At 39.5% G+C, this 21776-nt stretch overlaps 2 protein-coding genes across 4 annotated transcripts in view; one reads left to right on the top strand and one right to left on the bottom strand.

The window, feature by feature from the left end:
- Window positions 1–5169, top strand: part of relt (RELT TNF receptor) — a 63293-nt gene extending 58124 nt beyond the window's left edge. For both annotated transcript variants that reach the window (XM_036585676.1, XM_036585677.1), the window contains exon 11: window positions 3754–5169. In XM_036585676.1, the coding sequence (XP_036441569.1) occupies window positions 3754–3765 (12 nt within the window). In that variant the 3' untranslated portion in view covers window positions 3766–5169. The remainder of the gene's footprint in view (window positions 1–3753) is intronic.
- A 4385-nt stretch (window positions 5170–9554) lies between these two features.
- On the bottom strand, window positions 9555–20308 carry LOC118818071 (P2Y purinoceptor 2-like). 2 transcript variants are annotated; one of them, XM_036585183.1, is made up of 3 exons: window positions 20251–20308; window positions 13109–13598; window positions 9555–11141 (listed from the first exon to the last, which is right to left on the bottom strand). In XM_036585183.1, exons 2-3 carry the CDS (start codon window positions 13580–13582, stop codon window positions 10623–10625), a joined length of 993 nt encoding a protein of 330 aa, XP_036441076.1. In that variant the 5' UTR covers window positions 13583–13598; window positions 20251–20308; the 3' UTR covers window positions 9555–10622. The 2 variants fall into 2 exon arrangements, with proteins under 2 accessions (XP_036441076.1, XP_036441077.1); XM_036585184.1 differs by having other exon boundaries at window positions 13109–13601; window positions 20251–20299.
- Between the last annotated feature and the right edge of the window lie 1468 nt (window positions 20309–21776).

The raw sequence follows: 21776 nt of genomic DNA, 5'->3' as shown, positions 1-21776 counted from the left end.
AAAAAAAGCAAAAAAATCCAGAATGGTCTCAAGTAAACTAATGGGCCTTTAATTTTAATGCATGCCTTGGTCACGTTCTCTCGTACAGGATGAGTATTTCTTCCTTCCCTCCTATTTGACTGTTGTTGTTCCTCTTTAGTTCATCCAGTTTCCCTCTCTGCTTCTTTTCCTGTGTCTTTGTAGTCTGTGGGAATCCCCGTTCTTTCCTCCCCTCTCTCTCTCTCTCTCTCTCTCTCTCTCTCTCTCTCTCTCTCTCTCTCTCTCTCTCTCTCTCTCTCTCTCTCTCTTCCTCCACGAGGAAGCTCACGGTGTTGAAGGCTTTGTGTCAGAAGGAAATGTTGCGCCTGTTTACACACCGAGGATATTCATCATATCCGTAACACGAGCATGGAGCATTATTTATAACACCCGTGATCCACTGAGGCATTACTCATCGTATCTGTGGCACACTTTCACGTCGTCACTCTGTTATGGGGGAGTGATTCCTGTCAGCAGTGCAGGGTCTTTTTCCATAAGCTCTGACTTCAGTATGATTTCAGAATCTCCCACTGAGAGTGCATTAATGGAATTCTACTATATATCTGCTGTTGGAACAAAATCTTGTATCTCCAAAATAGCAAGTTTGCAGGAGAAGGAAAAAACATGCTTTACTTTTAATGTAAGTCAATGGAACCAGAATTTTCTCCAAGTCATTTTGGGCCATTGTTTTGGTCCAGTCATCATGAAATTTACATATGATCTAAAGGACAACATGTATTTTCAAATTATGTCAGAAACTGAAAAATGACAAAAAAGGAGATACGAGGCTTTAATCAAGGTCGGAGATATCATATGTGCATAAATACATAGGCACAACTGCTTCACTCCAATATCTTAATGAATTTGACCCCCTGTGCTGCTGGAATTAGGGAAATAAATATCCTCCAACAGGTGCACACATTGTTTTTCTCCCATTATCCAGTGTTTTTTTACTAGTTAAAGAATAATATGGTATCAGAAGTGTGTAATTTTGGACATAAGCCCCAAGGACCACTATAAGGGCCCACATGTTTTATAGTCATCAATATTAATGTATAGAAAGAATTATTCATAGACATTACGCTCTAATACACCTTTATAATTTCCCTTTTTCATGTTTAATCTAGATTATTACATTTATTACAGTACATTTAAGATAAAAACAATAATAAGTCTAGGATTCAGTGGATCAGCCATTCAGAAAGTTTGAAAGTGACTCAAAATCTTTAAAACATCACTAATAATACAAGAAAAAGAGAAAAGGTTACCAGGTTTTTGAGTAAACCAGCTTAGATTTTCAGAAAAGTTCACAGTGCTCACAGGCCATGAAGCTGAATGTACTCCTACAGCATTTATTGATGTCCAGCTGGACTATTAACGCTGCAGGTGTTCATTAAACACTGCAGGGTGCTGCTGAGCACGGCCGTGTGAACATGACGACAGTGCGGCCGCTCTTTTTGTTGTTTTGACGCCTGGAGGAACATCTTAGTGTGACATGTGACTCTGTTATGTAACCTGGGGTGGGTCTGTGGGGTGGGTGAGTTAAACCACTCAGCGCACATTCACAGGCCTCACGTCTGCTCTCTGACAGCGACCTTATCATCGCCATCTCTATAGGAGACCAGCAGCGCTTCAGCTCCCAGTTAGCAGCTGACAGGAGTGTTTGTGTAATGGCTTTGGAGCAGAGTGGAGGCCGTTGTTGGGGCAGTTGAGAGGTTGTCCACCTCTGTTTTTGTGTCTGTTTATTGTCCTCTTCTCTTTCTGCTGTTTTCTGCGTGAACTGGCTCTTCTTCAGGCTGTAAATGCTGAGTCAGCCGGTCAGAGAAGAACAGGTCTCTAGTGCCCTCTAGTGTTTGAGGGGAATAACCACAAGCTGTGGTAGTCTGATGTAGGAAAGGGGGCGGGGTTTGGCTGGTTGAGTGTGTCTGAGAAGGCGTCTTGGCCAATTGGTATAAATCCTATCCATGTTTCTCTATAGACTTTCCTTCTTTATCTGATGAAATATGTTTTTTGTATGCTTTTATGCACTAGTTCATTTTCCAGTAATTGGTTGTTTTCAATGGGTTACAGTTTTAAAAAAAATAAATAAATAAAAATTTTTCCCTAATCTGCTTTTGCGTCCACCGAGTTGAAAATAGTGCCATCAGCCAATCTACAGTGTTAACACAACTTCTCTGCATTTCTAATGTGGTCAGTCATGTAAAATATATCTCATTGGCTCAGTTTTCAGTGTCCGTGAAGTCCCAAAGAAGCAAAGATGGCAGAGTCCAGGAGGTTCACTGTTAATTAACACTGAGCAAATCCAATTGTAGTGAATAGAGCAGACGCTTGTGGTCTTGCAGTACCTCATGCTCTAAAACAGGGGTGTCAAACTCAACCATTAAAGGGCCATATTAAAAAATCTCAGCAAATCTGTGGGCCAGCTGTGTTTTTATTTTTATTTAACGTTTTGCCATGACCCCGACTGGCCATTGTTTGCTCAAGATATACCAAAACTAAATAATAACTTATATAAAAACAAAAAGTTCTATATAAAAACTTGGGGCAGTCGTGGGCTGGAGGTTAGGGAACCAGCCTTGTGACTAGAAGGTCGCCGGTTCGATCCCCTGAGCCATCAGTACGTGACTGAAGTGCCCTTGAGCAAGATACCTAACCCCCAACTGCTCCCTGGGTGCTGTGGATAGGGCTGCCCACTGCTCCGGGCAAGTGTGCTTACTGCCCCCTAGTGTGTATGTTCACTAGTGTGTATGTGGTGTTTCACTGCACGGATGGGTAGAATGCAGAGATGAAATATCCCCATTGTGGGACTAATAAGGGTCACTTAATCTTAATTAATAAATCAACAGTCTATATTAGCTGCAGATCAAACCTCTTTAAATGTCCCCAGTCTACAGTAGCCCATTTGCTTGAATGAGACACCTGCCATCTTATTTTGTTTTGTTTTTTTGGTGCTGTCCCATCATTGTTGAGGACGGGGTGGGAGGACACATTACGTGAAATGGGCTAATATTAATAGAAAATGAAAATAATTTTGCAGAGCTGAATAGGATTGTGCCACAGGCCTGACTTGGCCCACAGGCCTTATGTTTGACACGTGCTCTAAAACCTGCCAGACAGGTGGACAGGTCAGATTTAGAAAGCAAATACCAAAAATACAAAAAGCCTTGGTAGCACATTGCGTGCCTGCTTTAGGTGCTTTGTAGACACTTTCTTTACCTCAACCCAAAACCTGATCCTGACCTTAAATAAGTTTTTCCAGGTGAAAAGTTCGTATTTGTACCTTTTCATAACTGAATGTTTTAAAACAGAACAGTAAAATAAAAGCCTGGAGGCGAGACGGGGTGTGTGGAGTCAGTACAGCTTAGAACATATCATTTCAGTGGATTATGGTTCAGTTATGTTCCCTGACTAAAGGTACTGAGATGGACCCTTGAGGGTCCCACCCCAGTGACAGTTTAGTACCTTTATTTCTGAGACTGTAGCATAAAATGCAAATCTTAAAAATCAATTCAGCAACAAAGTTCATTTACTCAAGCTTTTTCCATCCATGCTTCCACCTGTCATGGAGGGAAAACGTCCGTGTAGCTCAGAGACCCTCCCTGATCCCATGTTTCACTCACAAATACGTCACAATACAGAAGGACAATGAGTTACATTTTCCCATTTGTTCACTTTAATGAATCAAGTTGATTTTCCCCTCTAATCATCCCTTCATTCCTTTTTTTCCTCTCTCAGATGACTGAGTGAATGGATGAGCAGAACAAGAAGAGAAACCTCCATCAAACCAGCGTCACTATTTCCAGGATGACCTCATCCGAGGGCTGCGGAGGAAGGGTCAGGGCCGAAGCAGGATGCTAATAGTATTCACCCCCATGGGGAGTTAACCGTGAATTCCTGCGACAGAGGAATCTGTATTTATTACGGACGTAATGCGACTATTTTATTTTGAGAAAGCTATTTGCTTCAGGCCTTGCGAGCGAGAGCAGGTGTTTACCACTGTGGGAATTTCTGTGCTTCCGGAAAACACTAAGGAAGAGTCCGGATGGGAAAACCTCACTGCGCTACGCGGTGTGAAAATACCACTGCTTCCACGAGACCTAGCATGACATATCGTACACATAGGGATAGAGAGCTGTTCATTTTTTAAGTTTGTTTTTGCAAAATAGCAAGCATTCTGGGAAACGTAGTGCAGATCTTTAAGTCATTCATATCAGTTCTACAGCATGTAGATGTAATCAAATCAACTTTTTAAGGCAAATTTTTTCCCAGCAATGTAGAGAATTTCTTGATAATATCTTGGATGTAAGATTACTAAAGGTTAGATATACAGTAGATATAGATTTTAATCATTACTGACAGGCACAGACATGCTTCCTATTTTCCTATGCTCTTCGGAGCGCTCTCTACATTTAGCCTCCTTACTGTCCAGCCTCAAACAGGTCCGACTTATTTTGACGCTACAATGTAAATATGTACAGTGTAGTATGTAAAGAAACGAAGCTGGTATTTTCTAATAATATGTATTAAGCTCTTTTACTGTACAGACACGAGCGCTGGCTTTAACAGTGTGGCACTGCTTATTTCAATGCTGGCCTTTTAGCTCTGTTACTATGATTAGAAAATGATAATCTTTTCATTTTGACTCTAAATGTCTGATTTGCCTGAATAGTATCATCCAAACTCTCAGTATAGCGTCAGCCGCCGCCTGTGGCTCGACTCCAACTACTGCGGTCATCATCATTTTCCTCTCGGGATGTTTTTAACAGATCAGAAAGCTCGTCTATGTTACGAGACAGCTCTGGAAAAGCTGCTGCTGTTGAGTATTAGTGTCCGAGTGGAGTCCTGAACCTTTCACATATCCAGTTATTTATTATTTTATCAAGCCCTTGTGGTTTTTATGCTCACTGATAATCCTGTTCAGCAGGACTCCGCTGTGTTTGGCTCGGGGGGGGGGTTCATGCTAGTCAGGCCTTCACCATTGTTATAGTTCTAGTTCTGGTGTAGGGGTGTCACAATCAGGTCAATGAGGGCCACAACACTGCAGAGTAATACTCAACATTTTCAACATTTCTGCATAATTCAGAGATGCAAAGTCATTCAGAGTGGTTTGGTGTGAAATGGTTGATAGTAGAGACTCAGATGTCTTTACAGTGGTGGTGATAGGAACCAGGGGTCACCATGACTACAACACTAATATAGACATTTATTTACTATCCAGAAACCACCAGTGAACCGACACGAGTCTTCTGAGTTTATATGGAATGTTGATGGAAAAATAGTGGAAAATCAGGAATATTCCTTATAGCATCCTGCATGTATCTCTCTATCTCTCTACCATTAACATATTTTAAAAAGTACATTTTAAGCCAAAAATATTCTAACACAACTATCATAAAATAACATCTCAGACTTACAGCGTAACATTTATAACTTTTTACTGTTATAATTTTCAATTAGGCAGCTTTTAGAAGCTCTTCAGACGTCTGGTTCCTATCACCACCGCTGTGAGCAGATCTGACTCGGTATGTTTTTTTCTACAATGGAGCGTTTCACACCAAACCACTCTGGATGACTTTGTTTACATCTTAACCATTTAATTATGCATACATTTTGAAAGATTGGTGGAATTCCCCTGTAACAAAGGAAGGATTTCTTAGTTAGCCAGATAAGCAGTAGTTAACCAGAATAGCAATAATTTTCTAACTGGCCCCAAATCAGCCCAAGTGGGATCAGCCAAGACACATCTGGGGTCAGCATTTTTGCTTTTTTTAAGCTATGCAAAACTAATGTAGAGAGAAGTATTGTGCAGTAATTAGCATTGTGCAAACTGCATGTATATAAATCATATAGTACAGACAAAATTCTGGCTTCAGGACTGTGCTATTGTTTTCAGCTGTGCCACATACATTAACACTGTATGATGCACTGTTATCTATAAAAAAATTGTCTTAACTAAAAACAGGAGTCATCTTTAAGTCTGAATATTGTCCATACTATTTCATATATATATATATATATATATATACATGCTGTTCGCACTATGCTTATTGGTGGGAGCTGTCTGATATGAGGAAAGCTAAGTGTCGTCCTCATTTCTGGCTTAAGTTATCCAGAGAAAGCTCTGAACTGTGCAGTGCTGGTGCTCATGCCTTCATGGTTTTTACTCCAGAGCCTGTGTGATGTAAGCTAAAGTCTATTCACTTACCCACTTTAAATCTCTGGTCTTTTCCAGACTTCCAGACATGCAGTCTTAAAGGGGACTTTGGCATAATTATATGTTTAAGATGGTAAGTCGTTCAGAGTGGTTTGGTGTGAAATGCTCTGTTCTAAAGAAACTTACCAAGTCAGAATTGTTCACAGTGGTGGTGATAGGAACCAGACGTCTAAAGCATTTAGTGCCGCTAAAATCTCTCTGATAAAAACTGAATTAATAAAAAACGCAAAGAAAATGTATTTTTTCAAGTTTTCCACTATTTTACCATCATCAACATTCCATTCAAAACTCAGAAGACTCGTGTAGGTTCACTGCTAGTTTTGGATAGCAAATAAAGTGGCTATATTTGTGTTGTAGTCATGGTGACCCCTGGTTCCTATCACCACCACTGTAAAGACATCTGAGTCTCTACAATCAACCATTTCACACCAAACCACTCTGAATCACTCTGTTTACATCTCAACCACTGAATTATGCAGAATTTTTGAAAATGTGGTGAAATTCCTCTTACAACTTAAAAATTTCCAAAAAATAATAAATAAAATACGGAATATTTCTGTTCAAATGTCCAGATTTTGTGTCGGCATCAACCATGGCTCGAGCTGAAGTGCCACTCATTAGTGTTTTTATACACGTGTGGCCTCAAAGATTCAGCATGCCAACGTTGAGCATGTCACAGAACGCAGGTCCATCAGCGGCCTCGAGGCTGGAGTCTGGAGATTTAGATCGGGCAGGTCCTTCATCCCCTGAGTCAGCGTTTTTGCTAAGGGCATTAATTCCTGGCATGACGAAGCACCGTGATTATCCAGGGTGCGTCATCAAAGCTACCTCCCACTTTAACCATCGGTAAATTTGCCTAAACACGCTCAGTTTGACTCCTCAGTCGGGCCTTCTCGCGGGACGCCCCCGTGTGCGCGAGTTTACACTGACCCGGCGGCTGACCGAGCCGCAGTAATCTCAATTAAAGCCGAACAAGTGGACGTGCACTTGTTGTGATGCTTTTGGTGCTTCTGAAACACACACAAACACAAAGTGCGCGCAGGGGGTCTGAGTCTGTGCTGCAATGCAACCTGTATCAGCTCCAGGTACTCAAACACATCTTATATTATTTATATTTATAATATGGAAGCAAAATGTGAAAATCATATCTCATGCTTATTATATGATTAAGTTAAAGGAATATTTCAGTGTTTTTCAGCCTAATCTGTATCTGCCCCTTCTGAAGTGTACAGTCAGTTACTATGGACAATAAGTTCTCTTGTAAAAGGACAGAAAACCTGTTTAATCAAATCATGCGTGTAACAGAAGCCGTGCTGATCCAAGGAAGGCTGAAAAACACAGACGTTTTCTTTCAACGTGCGTATCATATACAGTAGTATTCAAACATCGAACAAACTACGACCATCTCAATCTTCCAGTAACGTTTCTAGCATTTTTTTCCTTATTTTATTTTCATATTTTATTCCATTCTTTATTTAAGTGGAGAAGACACACGGTGGCAGGCAGGACTACAAGCAACACTGTTCACTGACTGCCATCTACATGCACATTTTATAAAGTAAAGTATTTTATACAGCTGTTTTTTTTTTTTCTCTTCCATTCCTTACACGGCCAGTATTTTATGATATTTATAGGCTTTGACATCTCTGGGTTCTACCACGTTTGTTAAAATGTTAATAACTTGATTGATGTGACAGGGAAAGGAAAGAAACGATTCATCTCTGCATTGTTGTTGCTTTTATTTATTATCAGCATCATAATGTTAGCTTTTTCTTCATATTTGTACTCCTCCAATAAAGAATAAGTTTATGGCAGTTATGAGTGGCTGTGTTTCTGTATTTCCTGTAGAAACTGTCCAGTTTAAACTGGGGTGTTTTGATGGCCCTCAAACAGAGCTACCAAGACTGAGTGATGCTGTATTGTTTGTCCTCGGCTCTAGGTCTTGTTTATGCCATCTTAAAAAGGGTCTATAAGCAAATTAGCCACTAAACAGAATGTCAGGGTTACAATTTATTTATATTTTAAAACAATGTTATTTCAACAATTTCACCTTCTTGAGCCTCAATTTAGCAATATTGGTTTTTAAATCAATCATATAGAATTCCAAGCACCACAGAAGAGCTCGTCCTCACAGTCATGTGTGAAGGGTGAGGCCATATTTTCAGGTGAAAAACTAGTTTTTCTGCAATTTTCACTGCAATAAGTTACACATGACTATGAAAAATCTGATTTAAATGACATAAAGAACATAAAACAAATGGCAAATAAAGATTATAAAACAATGAAAGTTGTTGTCCCCAGGAGTCGTGTCACTGGTGTTACTGTGTAACAAAAAATCTCTTATTTTGGAAATAAAAGTCACACTGATGACATCACTCGACTTCCTTTTACCTGTTTTCTGAGGATCTATGAAGAAAAGCACATGGTGAGTCCACTGTGTCTTTCAGTTATCAGAGATTTTCTCATTTAGCTCATGATTTCATATGAAGCTTTTAGCTGAAGTCACTGGTGTGACCGACTTTATTCTGAGGTAATTGTGAAAAAACAGAACACAAATGGATTAAATTACATATTTTAGTGGATATTCAATGATTGACAACATGTGGTTTGATGCTCCGTAGCAGTTATTTTTGTAAAATGCATTGTTCATTAAAAATGTCTCTGGTGTTTCCTTTATTATGTGTAACACCAAATGTGTACAGGACGTTGATAACATTACATATATATATATATATATATATATATATATATATATATATATATATTCTATAAAAAAGAAAAAAGTTATTATTTTGGAGATATGAGGTTTTGTTCATCAGCGATATATGTGTGTGTGTGTGTGTGTGTGTGTGTGTGTGTATACATATATATATATACATTTTGTATTCATTGGTGTTCCCAGGTTGTATAAAAGAAATAACATTTCACACACATTTGTTTTGCTTGTTTTGGATGATATTGGTCACTACAACATACAATTTTATAATCTACAAAAACATTCCTCTGCTTTAGGGCCCTGACCTAACATAACCACACCTGTAGTAGTGCAAGAACCTCTGATAGTTCACACCCTATGGGGAGGGGAAACAATTCCCACCAGAACTGATATTTCCTGGAGGTTTAAATTGCTGAGGTCAAATTGACCCCAAAGATAATAGACATTAGTTTTTGCGTGGATTTTGGAGTGGAGTTGGTGAGTGACGTTTTAAGTTATGACTTTGAGAGCCCTCTCCATTTGGTTACATAGAAGTCAATCTATGGAGATACCAAAAGAAAAGATCAAAACACGTGAAAAATGAACATTTAGGTTCATCTCGTCAATGACTGTGATGTAGACTTCGCCAGCTTTTTTGCCCAGTACCTCGCCTCACCGTACTGTCACAGTTTTTCACCCTGAGGCATGTCTCTGCAGGGCCTCAGCGAGAGCCGGCTGGTGGGCGTTGGAGCTGGTTAATTATTTCTACTCATGAACAGGTTAATATTCCTTTGTAGTGCTAATGACAGCTCAGACACGCCTTTACTGCGGGTTCAGTACACTCCAGCTCATAACTCACAAAGTGGCTTTCGCTCTCGTTACCGCACTGATTCCTTTAAACACTTCTAAAATGCTGTCCTTGAATCAGTGGTGGAAGGTTCTGGAACAACATGTCACTTGTTGTTGAATAATAACCGCAAAGGTTAAATAACCCATGAACAGTTTCAGTTTCAGCTTTTCAACAGCGTTTCTTCTGAAATGAAGGGTCTTAATTGGGAGTTTGTCCAACTTTGCTGCAGTAAGAGCTTCTACTCTTCTGGGAAGGCTTTACCTTAAATGTTGGAACATTGCTGTGAGGATTTGATTGCAGCTACAAGCGCATTAGTGAGATCAGGTACTGATGTTGGATGATCAGTTCTGGATCACTAGAACTCGTCCCAAAGGCATTGGAGGTCCATCACTTTTCAGTTCCACTGTTCCACAGTCCAATGCTGGGGGGCTTTGTTTTGGGCACGGTGAAATTAGGCTCACGTGCAGCTGCACCAGAGCATCCAGTTCTGTTGGTCAGTGCTTTTCTATGGAGATTATACAAGCTGTGCACAGCTGAATGCCATTAGTGACTTTAAAGTAAAGTGTCTACAGATGTTTAGACACATAGTGTACATATCTGGTCAGCTGGACCCTGTCCAGTGATTAACAGGGTAAAGGGGGCTGATAAACTGCAGCAACAAGTTGGCTACAATAATTGTAAAACCTATAAAGTGCACCTAAATAGATACCAGGTAGACATAACTTTACATATACAATATATGCCATTTTGTTAAATGTGTCTCTTTATTATTATATTCCAGCATCAAAGCTTCATGATCTTCATTCCAGTCTTCATAGTCCAAACGTTTGGCTAGTCTCTCTCGCTCATAACGCGGTTGAGAGAGATTTCGCTTTCTCAATCCTCTGGCCTTGCCTGACCTTTTTTGTCATGCTTCTTCGGAAACCCTGGCCAGCCATGAAGTAGAGGATGGGGTCAATGCAGCTGTTGGCACTGGCCAGCGGCCTGGTGACCTTGTAGGCGATGCTGGATCCCTCCAGCAGGCCGCAGCCGACCTGCAGGTGACGGAAGCAGTAGTACAGGCTCCGGGTCAGGTGGAAGGGCAGGAAGCAGAGCATGAAGGTCAGCAGGACGATGATGATCATCTTCACTGATTTCTTTTTGGAGCGCTGGGATGTGGGCCCTCCGACAGAGCCGGGCTCCAGAAGCTTCCGCACCATCAGACCATTGCACACCATCACCACCAGGAAGGGAAGTACGAAGAAGAGGAAGGAAACCACCGAGCTGTAGACCAAGAAGTGGTTGAAGAGCTCCTCAGACGTGGTGTCGTGGCAGACCGACTCGTTTCCAGCATTTCTGGTTCTGGAGAAGTAGAGCACAGGAGCCTGAAGAAAAACAAACACATTTTTCAGAAAGGTGCAAATAATGGGTTCAGTGTGAAAACAGGGACGCATCATGGTCACAAGCATGTTTGGTGGCCCACCTTGTACTCCAACAATAGGTCGATCAATAAATAAATAAATAAATAAGACAAATAAATAAGTACCTAAAAATTGAGGTTAAACAGAAGTTCGTGTTGTTTATGTGCACTTTGAGCAATGCAATTTTGTTGAAAATATACAAATTTAGTGTAATTATTGTGCAGTATCCCATTGTGTTTACATCATGAGTTTGTGCTCTTGGTGGTGAAGTTGTAATGCAAAAACAAAAGTAGTCCTAAATGCACTGAAGAGTAAACTCTAACACGACTACACCATCTAAAATATCCCGTTTAAATGGCAACAACAAAATCCTGTGAGTCAATACAATAATAATATAAAATCGGAGAACAGATACTTCATTTATTTAGTTTATTTAATCAATCAGTTCATCTAATGGTTGAATCATATCAAGCTACCTTAATCCTTGTAGTCAGAGAACCAAAGTCCCCTGTGCTCTGGCCCCACCAACCACGTTTACATGCAGCCTGACAATCAGTTAATAATCCGACTAATAGCTCAGTTGGAATAGAATACATCCATGTAAACACATCAGTCAGAATAGGTTAGTCCGATTGAGGCCATTCGGAATACAGTGTCTATCTGAGTGAACGAGGTGGGTAATCCTGTAAATAATCCGTTAAATAGAAAAATAACCATGTAAACGTCTGTATCTGATTACATTCCCTATCGGAAAGTTTAAGTCTGTTCTGATCATGTTCGTCGCGTCATAGTGAAAGTTTATACCGCTCAACATGGCGGAGCAGAAACTGGTCTGCAGAGGAGACGAAGTTTATGCTCTGATCTTTAAAAGACGGCGGCGGGACGGACGTCCATCTTATGTGTCTCAGAACACGACGTCTTCCTCTCGGCCTTCTTTAATAAGGACATGTGAAGGACGTTTTCCTGAGTCTGACATCATTTTAAAGCAATTAAAAACACAAGCACTGCTCACTGCTGCTCATCTCACTCTGACTGGACTGCTGTGAACGTAGCCACTGTCACTGTTAGGCAGGCAGTTAGCACCATGCTAACCTGGTGACTAAGCTTTCATTACTTGTTACCTATATTAGCCTGGTAGCTCCAAGCTAAAGAAGCTAACTTGAGACACCAAACATGTCTTGGCTGATTGACTACATAACTACTACAATAAGTGCTGCTGTAGTTATTAAACACCTCAGTGTCACCGCTGGACTGAGAATAGTCCACCAACCAAAAATATCCAGCCAACAGCGTCCTGTGGGCAGCGTCCTGTGACCACTGATGAAGGACTAGAGGATGACCAACACAAACTGTGCAGCAGCAGATGAGCTATCGTCTCTGACTTTACATCTACAAGGTGGACTGACAAGGTAGGAGTGTCTATGGAGTGGACAGTGAGTGGACAGTGTTTAAAAACTCCAGCAGCACTGCTGTGTCTGATCCACTCGTACCAGCACAACACACACTAACACATCACCACCACGTCAGTGTTACTGCAGTGCTGAAAATGATCCACCACCCAAATAGTACCTGCTCTGTGGTGGTCTTGTGGCGGTCCTGACCACTGAAGAACAACGTAACAAAGTACACAGAAACAGATGGACTACAGTCTGTAACTGTAGAACTACAAACTGCTCCTATATGAACAGTGGAGCCAATAAAATGGACAATAAGTATAAAAACAAGGATTGGTGTATTTAGATATTTATAAATCTGTTTTTTTCACATTGGATGTGGAAGTGGGGTTAGGTTAACTTTCTAGTCGGCCAAATCAAATGTCCTTTGGCCATCAAGCCACAGTTTGGTCAGCCTTGGAGGAAAAGATATGATTGTCCCTCCCTCCTCTTTGTTCTACCAGGCATAAAAAATACCAACCGTATCTCTGAACACACCTGGAAGACCAGCACGGTCGCCCAAACGCCCACCGAAACTAGTCGGGCACGCCGGGCACTGACCCACTGCATGGAACGCACGGGGTGGCAGACGCCCAGGAAGCGATGAATGCTGATGCAGCTGAGGAAGAGGATGCTGCCGTAGAGATTGGCGTAGAAGAGGAAGCGGATGAGCTTGCAGAAGGCCTCGCTGAAGGGCCACGCGTTCTTATCGGCGTAGTAGTAGACGAGGAAGGGCAGCGTGAGGATGTAGAGGGTGTCGCAAACCGTCAGGTTGATCATGTAGATGGTGTTCGGGCTCCAGTGCTTGATCCGGAACAGGATGACGTACATGGCGGTGATGTTAAGCACCAGGCCGACCACAAACACCAGCCCATAGGCGGCAGGGAGCAGGATGTACTTGAAGTCTTCGTTAAACTTGCAGCGGTACTGAGCACTGCTGTTAGCGAAACTGGAAGTGTTTGGGGTGGTCATCTTGATTCAGGGATATCTGCTGGGAAAAGATATGAGATCTGTGAGGTTCATTTGAGAGGCTTATTGAACAGAAGTGTGAGACATATAATAATAACCCATAATTTGGCAGAAATGTACATTTACCTGCTTAGAAACTGTCCAGCCCAAAATTACATTAGAAGAACCAAAAGTGGTTCCTCTATCCATCACTCAAGAAACACTTGTGGCGCCTTTTTTGAAGAGTCTATTTGTGGTTATGTAACATCACCATGCTAATGCTAAAAAGTGTGTATTACTGGTTTGCTACAGTACTGTGTTAAAGTCAGAGACCACCTTCCTTTATTTAATCTCCAGTCGAAACAGCAATTCAGTACAAATTATTCATTTTTCAGAAGATATTTCTGAGGAAATTACACTCTTAAAAAGATGTTTTTTCAGACTTCTTTAGTAAAGACAATGGTTGTATGTGGAACTATGAACACTTAAAGAACCATTTGCATTATTAAAGAGTTCTCTGCACAATGTGTTGTATATGGTTCAATATATATACTTGAAAATATGTCTATATAGCACCATAAAAGGTCTTCTGCTACTGTTACAAGCTTGTAGCAATAGCAGAACACGTTTTGGTTCCATAGGTTTGCCATGCAAAGAACCATTTAAGCATGCATTTAGTTTTTTGAGTGTTGTTGGTCTTTACAAAAAAAACCTAAATAAGCATCTTTTTAAGTGTGTAGATATAAGCTAAACCATTTGCACATGGAAGGAGAAAGTCAAAGGAAAATAAATAAAAAAAAAATGAATTCAAAAATGTGTCTCCTAACAACCACCTGGAAGAGCTGGCAGACACCAAAACTGCCCCCCATCAGATAAACAGCACTTAAAGCTTTCATCTCTGAGAGAGAGGAGAAAATCAAGCTGCTTCAGATCTGAAAACATCCACAGGTGTTTCTGTCCATCCTTCCACTGTGAGAAGACGACTCAGCGCTGTGGGTCTGAAAGGATGTGTAGCTGTCAAGAAGAACCTCACTGAGAAAAGGAGACGGACACATCGAACAAAGAAGCTGAACGATGGACTGACCACCTCAGAGTCCAGACCTCAACACCACTGAATGTGTTTGATTACTTCAGAAAATGATCAACCAGCTTCTAAGACTGAACTTTCGAGGTGTGTCTGCAGATTCTTTGAGGAACTGAAAGTGAGTCTCCTGAAAAGAATGGAAGCTGGAATAAAGGTAAAGCGCGACTCACTGAACACTGAAAAAATGTGATATTATATTCAGTTGTTGAGACTTCTGTTTATTATGTTTTCCTCTTTTTTGAAAAATGGATGACTTGTACTTAACTGCAGTTTTGACTGGACATTAAAAACTACATTTGAGGTGGGGGGAAAAAACAAACTGTATTTTTTGCTGAATTTTGACTTAACCATCAGAATTAACACATCTGATACAACTCATCAGCTCATTTTCATGCCCTATGTGAGCTGATTTGGGTGTGATAGAGCTGATTAAACCGTAAGCTCAACGGTGCGGCCCTCCTCCTCCTCTGATTGTCGTGATCCCAAACTGGGATCATGGTGGTATAACAGGGGAGTGTGTATTGTAAGTAAACCTGCTGTTAACCAGATCAAATACACTCATGAAAGTGTGATTTACTATCAGTGTCCCAAGATCGTCCAGCTAACTCATCCAGCCATGAACAGCACACTAGGAGGAGCCTCTTTTCTGTGTATGCTGATCTTCCCAGGAAGAACGAGGTGTGACTGTAAAATGTACGGCCAGTGAAGTCAGCTGCGTTAAATAAACCGTTGGAGACTGGCGTCATTTCAACGTGTACTCTAGACTCCTATTTAATAGCGTAAGTGTTAGTTTAACGCTGGTGATTTGGCTGCGAGGAAAGACACACACACCTGAGCACACGGGCCAACAGCCAACACACAAACAGATATCACAATAGAAAGCAAATAGATAATAACATAATTTATTACCTAATTATGATTTATGTATTTTAAGCCCCCCTACACTGCAAAGGCCTATATTTTCTCACTCTCATAACCACAATGATCATTTATATATTAACTTCATGGAAGTTAGTGGATAATTCATAGTAGTTACTACGCAATTTGTAGTAATTCTGGAAAAAATTAACAGTAGCTACTGAAAAATGTATTGTAGTTATTGAAGAATTTGTTCAGTGGTGGGAAATAAGTATTCAGACTCTTTTGTTTTTGTTATTTTATAAACTTCCAGTGCATACAGTCACTTCCAACTTGCATGCATAGTGTCTTTTGAAATTATGGATTTTTTAGGATTAATAAAGGCAAGCATTAACAATCCAGATTTATGGCATACAAATGCTTATTATTCAGTAACTACAGGGACTTCAATGCAAACTAATGGAGCTGTTCATAAGTTATAGAAGTATGCAATAAAGCTTTACTTATTAAGAGGTTAAAAACCATAATTTACATTGAGAAAAGTGAGAAAAATTCCAGAAATTTTTAATGAGATTGAAGTGGATGTTAGTGGTTAGTTAGTTGGTGTATATATGGTGATAGTAGTTACTAAGCAATTTGTACTAATCATGGAAAAATAATAGTAGCTACTGGAAAAATTCATTGTAGTTACTGAATTGTTTGTATAGTGGTGGGAAATAAGTGTTTGTTTTAGTTATTACATAAATTTTCAGTCACTTCAAATTGACATGCATAGTCTCTTTTGACTTTGTATTCATGAATAAATATTCATATTTATTCAGAAAACTCTGTAAAATTATAAGCATTAACAAAGCTAAGTTTAACCCCTTAATAATCCATGTTTATTACTCACTTAGGCTTATTATTTAGTAACTGCAGGGACTTCAATGCAAACTAATGGCAGTATTCTTAAGTTATAGAAGTGTGTATTAAGTTTTTTCTTGTTAAGAGGTTAAAAACTATAATTTGCAGTGAGAAAAGTGTTCAGACTACATATAAATACCATCAAAACTATAAGACATTATTAGCTATTTGCAGAACTGTGATTCAATTTTGTTTCATTCCTCTTGGAAAAGAGGAATTTCCCCAAAGTTACTTTGTCCCTCTGTTGAAGAATTTCAGATTCTTCCATAAATTTTCAAAGAGATTGAAGTGGATGTTAGTGGTTAGTTAGTTGGTGGATAATTGATAGTAGTTACAAAGCGATTTGTAGTAATTATGGAAAAATAATAGTAGCTACTGAAAAGATTCATTGTAGTCACTGAATAATTTGTACAGTGGTGGGAAATAAGTATTCAGACACTTTTGCTTTTGTTATTTCATAAACTTCCAGTACATACAGCCACTTCCAACTTGCATGCATAGTGTAAGTTTTCACTTCGTATTTATACATAGATACTCATAATTATTCAAAACATTAGTTATAAGCATTAACAAAGACATGTTTAACAATCCAGGTTTATGTCATACAAATGCTTATTATTCAGTAACTACAGGGACTTCAGTGCAAACTAATGGAGCTATTCTAAGTTATAGAGGTGTGTTATGAAACTTTGGGCCTGCTGTCGGGCCCACGGCTTGTTAAGGGGTTAAAAACTATAATTTACAGAGAGAAAAGTCTTCAGACTACATTAATATCATTACACTACGTGCCCTCCTTTAAAGAATTTCAAATTCTTCCATAAATTTTCAATGAGATTGGAGTGAGCAGATTGGCTAGGCTGTGCAAGCATCTACACCTTCTTTAGAAACCAGCCTTGAATCATTTTGAACCATCTTCTCCGCAGATTCACTTTCTTGGGTGCTGAGATTAAATTCTTGTCTAATATCTCCCAGTATGTTGCTCCTTTCATGTTTCTGTTGTTGACGTTTAATGCCCCAGTACCATTTCCAGAGAAGCGGCCCCATCATGATGCTCCCACCTTCATACTTCACTGTGGGTAGTCTTGGGATCTTGCATGCAACCTTCCATCTCCAAACATGAGCTGAATTTTTGCCAAAGAGGTTTTCTTTACTTTACTTTATTGTCCATCATGGGGCAAAATTAGATTTTACAACTTTTGCTTCAACTTTAGGAAGTGCCTTCACTATGATTGTTTATAAAATTATTGAACACTTTTCCTTATCAAGATTGTTTTTGCACAAATCTTTGTTTATGCTTTTACACCCTTTTTGTTCATGTTCATAAGTACAAAGTCAAAGAGATTATGTGTGTACAGTTGAAGTCGATATATGAACTGGAAGTATATTAAATAAAAAAAAACAAAATTGCCTGAATATTTATTTTCCTCAACAAAGCAGTTACTAAATAATTGATAGTAGTTACTGATTTGTTGATTGTAGTGAATGAATATTTAATAGTTACTGAAAAATTCGTAAGATATACTGACAATTTCAGAGTAGATACTGAATAACATATACTAGTTACTGAATATTTCATAGATACGAATAACTTTTAGTAGTTATTGAATATTTCATAGATACTGAATAACTTACAGTAGTTATTGAATGTTTCATAGATACTGAATAACTTACAGTAGTTATTGAATATTTCATAGATGCTTAATAACTTTTAGTAGTTACTGAATATTTCATAGATACTGAGTAACTTACAGTAGTTACTGAATATTTCATATATACTGAATAACTTACAGTAGTTACTGAATATTTCATAGATACTGAGTAACTTTTAGTTTATTGAATATTTCATAGATGCTTAATAACTTTTAGTAGTTACTGAATATTTCATAGATACTGAGTAACTTACAGTAGTTACTGAATATTTCATATATACTGAATAACTTTTAGTATTTCCTGAATATTTCATCGTTACTGACTAACATATAGTAGTTACTGAATATTTCATAGATACTGAATAACTTTTAGTAGTTACTGAATATTTCATAGATACTGAATAACTTTTAGTAGTTACTGAATATTTCATAGAGACTGAATAACTAACAGTAGTTACTGAATATTTCATAGATACTGAGTAATTTTTGCAGTTGATGAATATTTCATAACAATTACAGCACATATTTAGTAGCTACTGAATAATTTATACCAGCATTGCAAAGACCAATATCATGATAACAATTACCAAATGATACATTGTGCAGTTCTAGTTTGCAGTGATGCTCGTCTGCAGCTTTTTATGTAACACAGCTCACTTCTCATACTGAGCGTCAAAACATTTTGTTCCAGACATTCCAAGTCCTGGAGCATGACAGAACAGTTCAACATAGCCCAGCTGCTGTCATCCTCCTATTTCAGTTTCACTCTTGTTTTACTCTCCCTAATTCTACTCCTACTAAAACTAAAAAGTGCTGCACTGAACTCGTGATTCAAATGTGCACATCATTTCCACATGAATATGTATTTTATTGCCAAAGGTGCGTAAACTAAAATACAGAATTGTATGATGTAATATCAGGTAAATTCAGAGCATATCTGTTTCCAGTGCTGAGCTCAAACAGCACGGACTGGAGTATAACAGCAAGCAGAAACGCAGAGACAGCTCAGGCTGAGTCTCACTGCTGAGGATCCTCTCTTTCATAAGACGTCAATTCAGTAAGCTGTCATTCTGACTATGAAGATCTTCCTATGTTCAGTCATGTCACCCCACTGCTGCGCTCCCTTCACCGGCTTCCTGTAGCTGCACGCATCAGATTTAAAACTCTGATGCCTACAAAGCCAAAAATGGACCAGCCCCTGATGGCAATGGTCAAAACTCGAACTGTAACTCGAGCCCTTTGAGCTTCAAGTACAGCTCGGCTTGACCCGCTGTCCTTCAAGACATGTGGAAGACAAGCATCAAGACTTTTCTCTGTCCTGGAGTCCAGGTGGTGGAACGAACTCCCACTGGCTGTCCGAACAGCAGAGTCTCTTGCGGCCTCTTTATACAGCACTTAAATGAGCACTGAGTATTCATTGTAATGTATTGTACTGTTCTTATTGAAATGTATTGTATTGTATTGTATTGTATTGTATTATATTGTATTGTATTATATTGCACATCTGAGCTCAGGACTGGCTTTCTCTCCCTAACCTATTTGTAACTAGCAAAGATACTTTCTCTAGATAGACAAAGCACTTTTTGTAAGTCGCTCTGGATAAGAGCGTCTGCTAAATGCTGTAAATGTAAATGTAATTTGCAGGTTGAACAGTCTAGCAGTAATTATAGTACGTCAATGTAACTAGACTTGTGGCTTAATCTTGACGATTCATCATGAAACCCCCTCAAATGAGCTGCAAACCATCTTCAGGATTACCTCCAGTCACCTTCGCCCACTACTACCAGCCTAAATTCCAACGATTCAATTCAGCATAATCTTTATCTGCCGCTGAAGCAGCTGCCTATCAGTCAGCAACGCCTCTGTCCTTTTCTAAGCGCAGGGAAACATGTCAAATGTATTGTTCAGAGTAATCGAGTGTACGCTACAGACGCAGCAGATTAGAGTTTAGGCTGAAATATGGTGTTCCTGTTTATTGACCACTATAAACTAATGTGTAAGTCCCGTAGTTTTGAGAGTGTGTGTTCAGACAAACTCTCGTAACAGACTCTTAGAGATTACAGGGTGAAATTAGGAAGGAAAGACTCCGCTCTGCTCTCAACTTTCATTTGAACAGCAACAAAACAACCTTCCACCCTGGAGATCACAGAGTTTATATTCATTACTTACAATAAAACACAAATAACAGGGCTACTCACAGGAACGGTGAAGCCAGCCAGGTAACGTCAACCCTCTCTCTCTCTCTCTCTCTCTCTCCACTCTGCATACCTGTAGTGCTCCGCCTCAGCCTGTAGCTCTGAACTAACTGTCACCCCTGTAGGTGTGTGTGTGTGTGTGTGTGTATTTGTGTGTGTGTATTTGTGTGTGTGTATTGTGTGTGTGAGTGGCGTGGACAGGCCTCAGCCTGCTCTGTATCTTAACATCACGTTTGTTTTCATACCTTATCATACCGAGCCCTGTTGGTGACATCCCATATAAATAAAAATGCATGGCCACGCCTTATTAACGCATGGGAACAAGTGAGACTTAGTAGGGCGTGGTAATGAGATAATTAAGTCGTGGCCACCACTTAGTAAGCCGTGGGAATGAGATCATATCTTACTAAGTTGTGGCCACGACTTAATTATCTCATTCCCACGTCTTACAAAGTCTTACTTGTTCCCACACGTTAATATAGCGTGGCCACGACTTATTAACGTGTGGGAACAAGTAAGACTTAGTAAGGTGTGAGAATGAGATAATTAGGTTGTGGCCACAACTTAGTAAGCCATGGGAATGAGATCATGCCTTAATAAGTCATGGCCACGCATTAGGATTTCGTTTCCACGCCTTACTAAGTCGTGGCCATGCATTATATTTATTTATACAAGATGTCACCAGTGGGGCTCCATATTATCATGTTATGGCATATATTTTATTTTTATGTGATAATAATGTGTCCCATATGTATGATGCATGCCTATATATGTATATATATGTATATATATGTATAGACATATGTATGGTTCTTTAGTAAAGGGAATGGTTCTTTGCCTGGTGAAATGGTTCTTCAGACTGATGTTGTATATGGTTCTGTATAGTTCCAGAAAGAGTTCTGATATTGTTACAACCATATACAGCAATATTCCTCAAACCATATCACCATTTAGGCATGCAAATGGTTCCATACAGAACTCATGGTTCTAAGTATAACCATCCTCTTTACTAAAGAACCAACCATATTTTTTTGCTAATTTGTTTTTGCTTATGAACAAAGAGTAGATATTTGGCTATAATTCACACTTTATGCCAAGACGTTGAGTAAACATAAATATACACTATGTAGACAAAAGTATTGGGACGCACCTCTTAATCATTGAATTCAGGTGTTTTGTTAAGTCTGATTGCTACAGGTGTATAAAATCAAGCACCCAGCCATGCAGCCTGCCTTTACACACATATGAGAAAGAATAGGTCGCTCTAAAGAGCTCAGTGAATTCGAGTGTGGTGTTGTAATAGGAAGCCACTGTTGCAACAAGTCAGTTCATGAAATTTCTTCCCTCCTAGATATTCACGAAAAGTGGAGGCGTTTAGGAACCACAGCAACTCAGACACGAAGTGTCAGACCACGTAAAGTTACAGAGCAGGTCGCTGAGCGCTGAAGTCTCCAACACTCTGCTGTTCCAAACCTCCTCTGGCATCAACATCAGCACAAAAACTGCACCAGGAGCTTCGTGGCAGGGTT

This window comes from Colossoma macropomum, unplaced genomic scaffold (assembly GCF_904425465.1).
Source record: "Colossoma macropomum unplaced genomic scaffold, Colossoma_macropomum, whole genome shotgun sequence".
NCBI lineage: Eukaryota > Metazoa > Chordata > Actinopteri > Characiformes > Serrasalmidae > Colossoma > Colossoma macropomum.
This window is presented reverse-complemented; position numbering and strand designations above follow the sequence as displayed.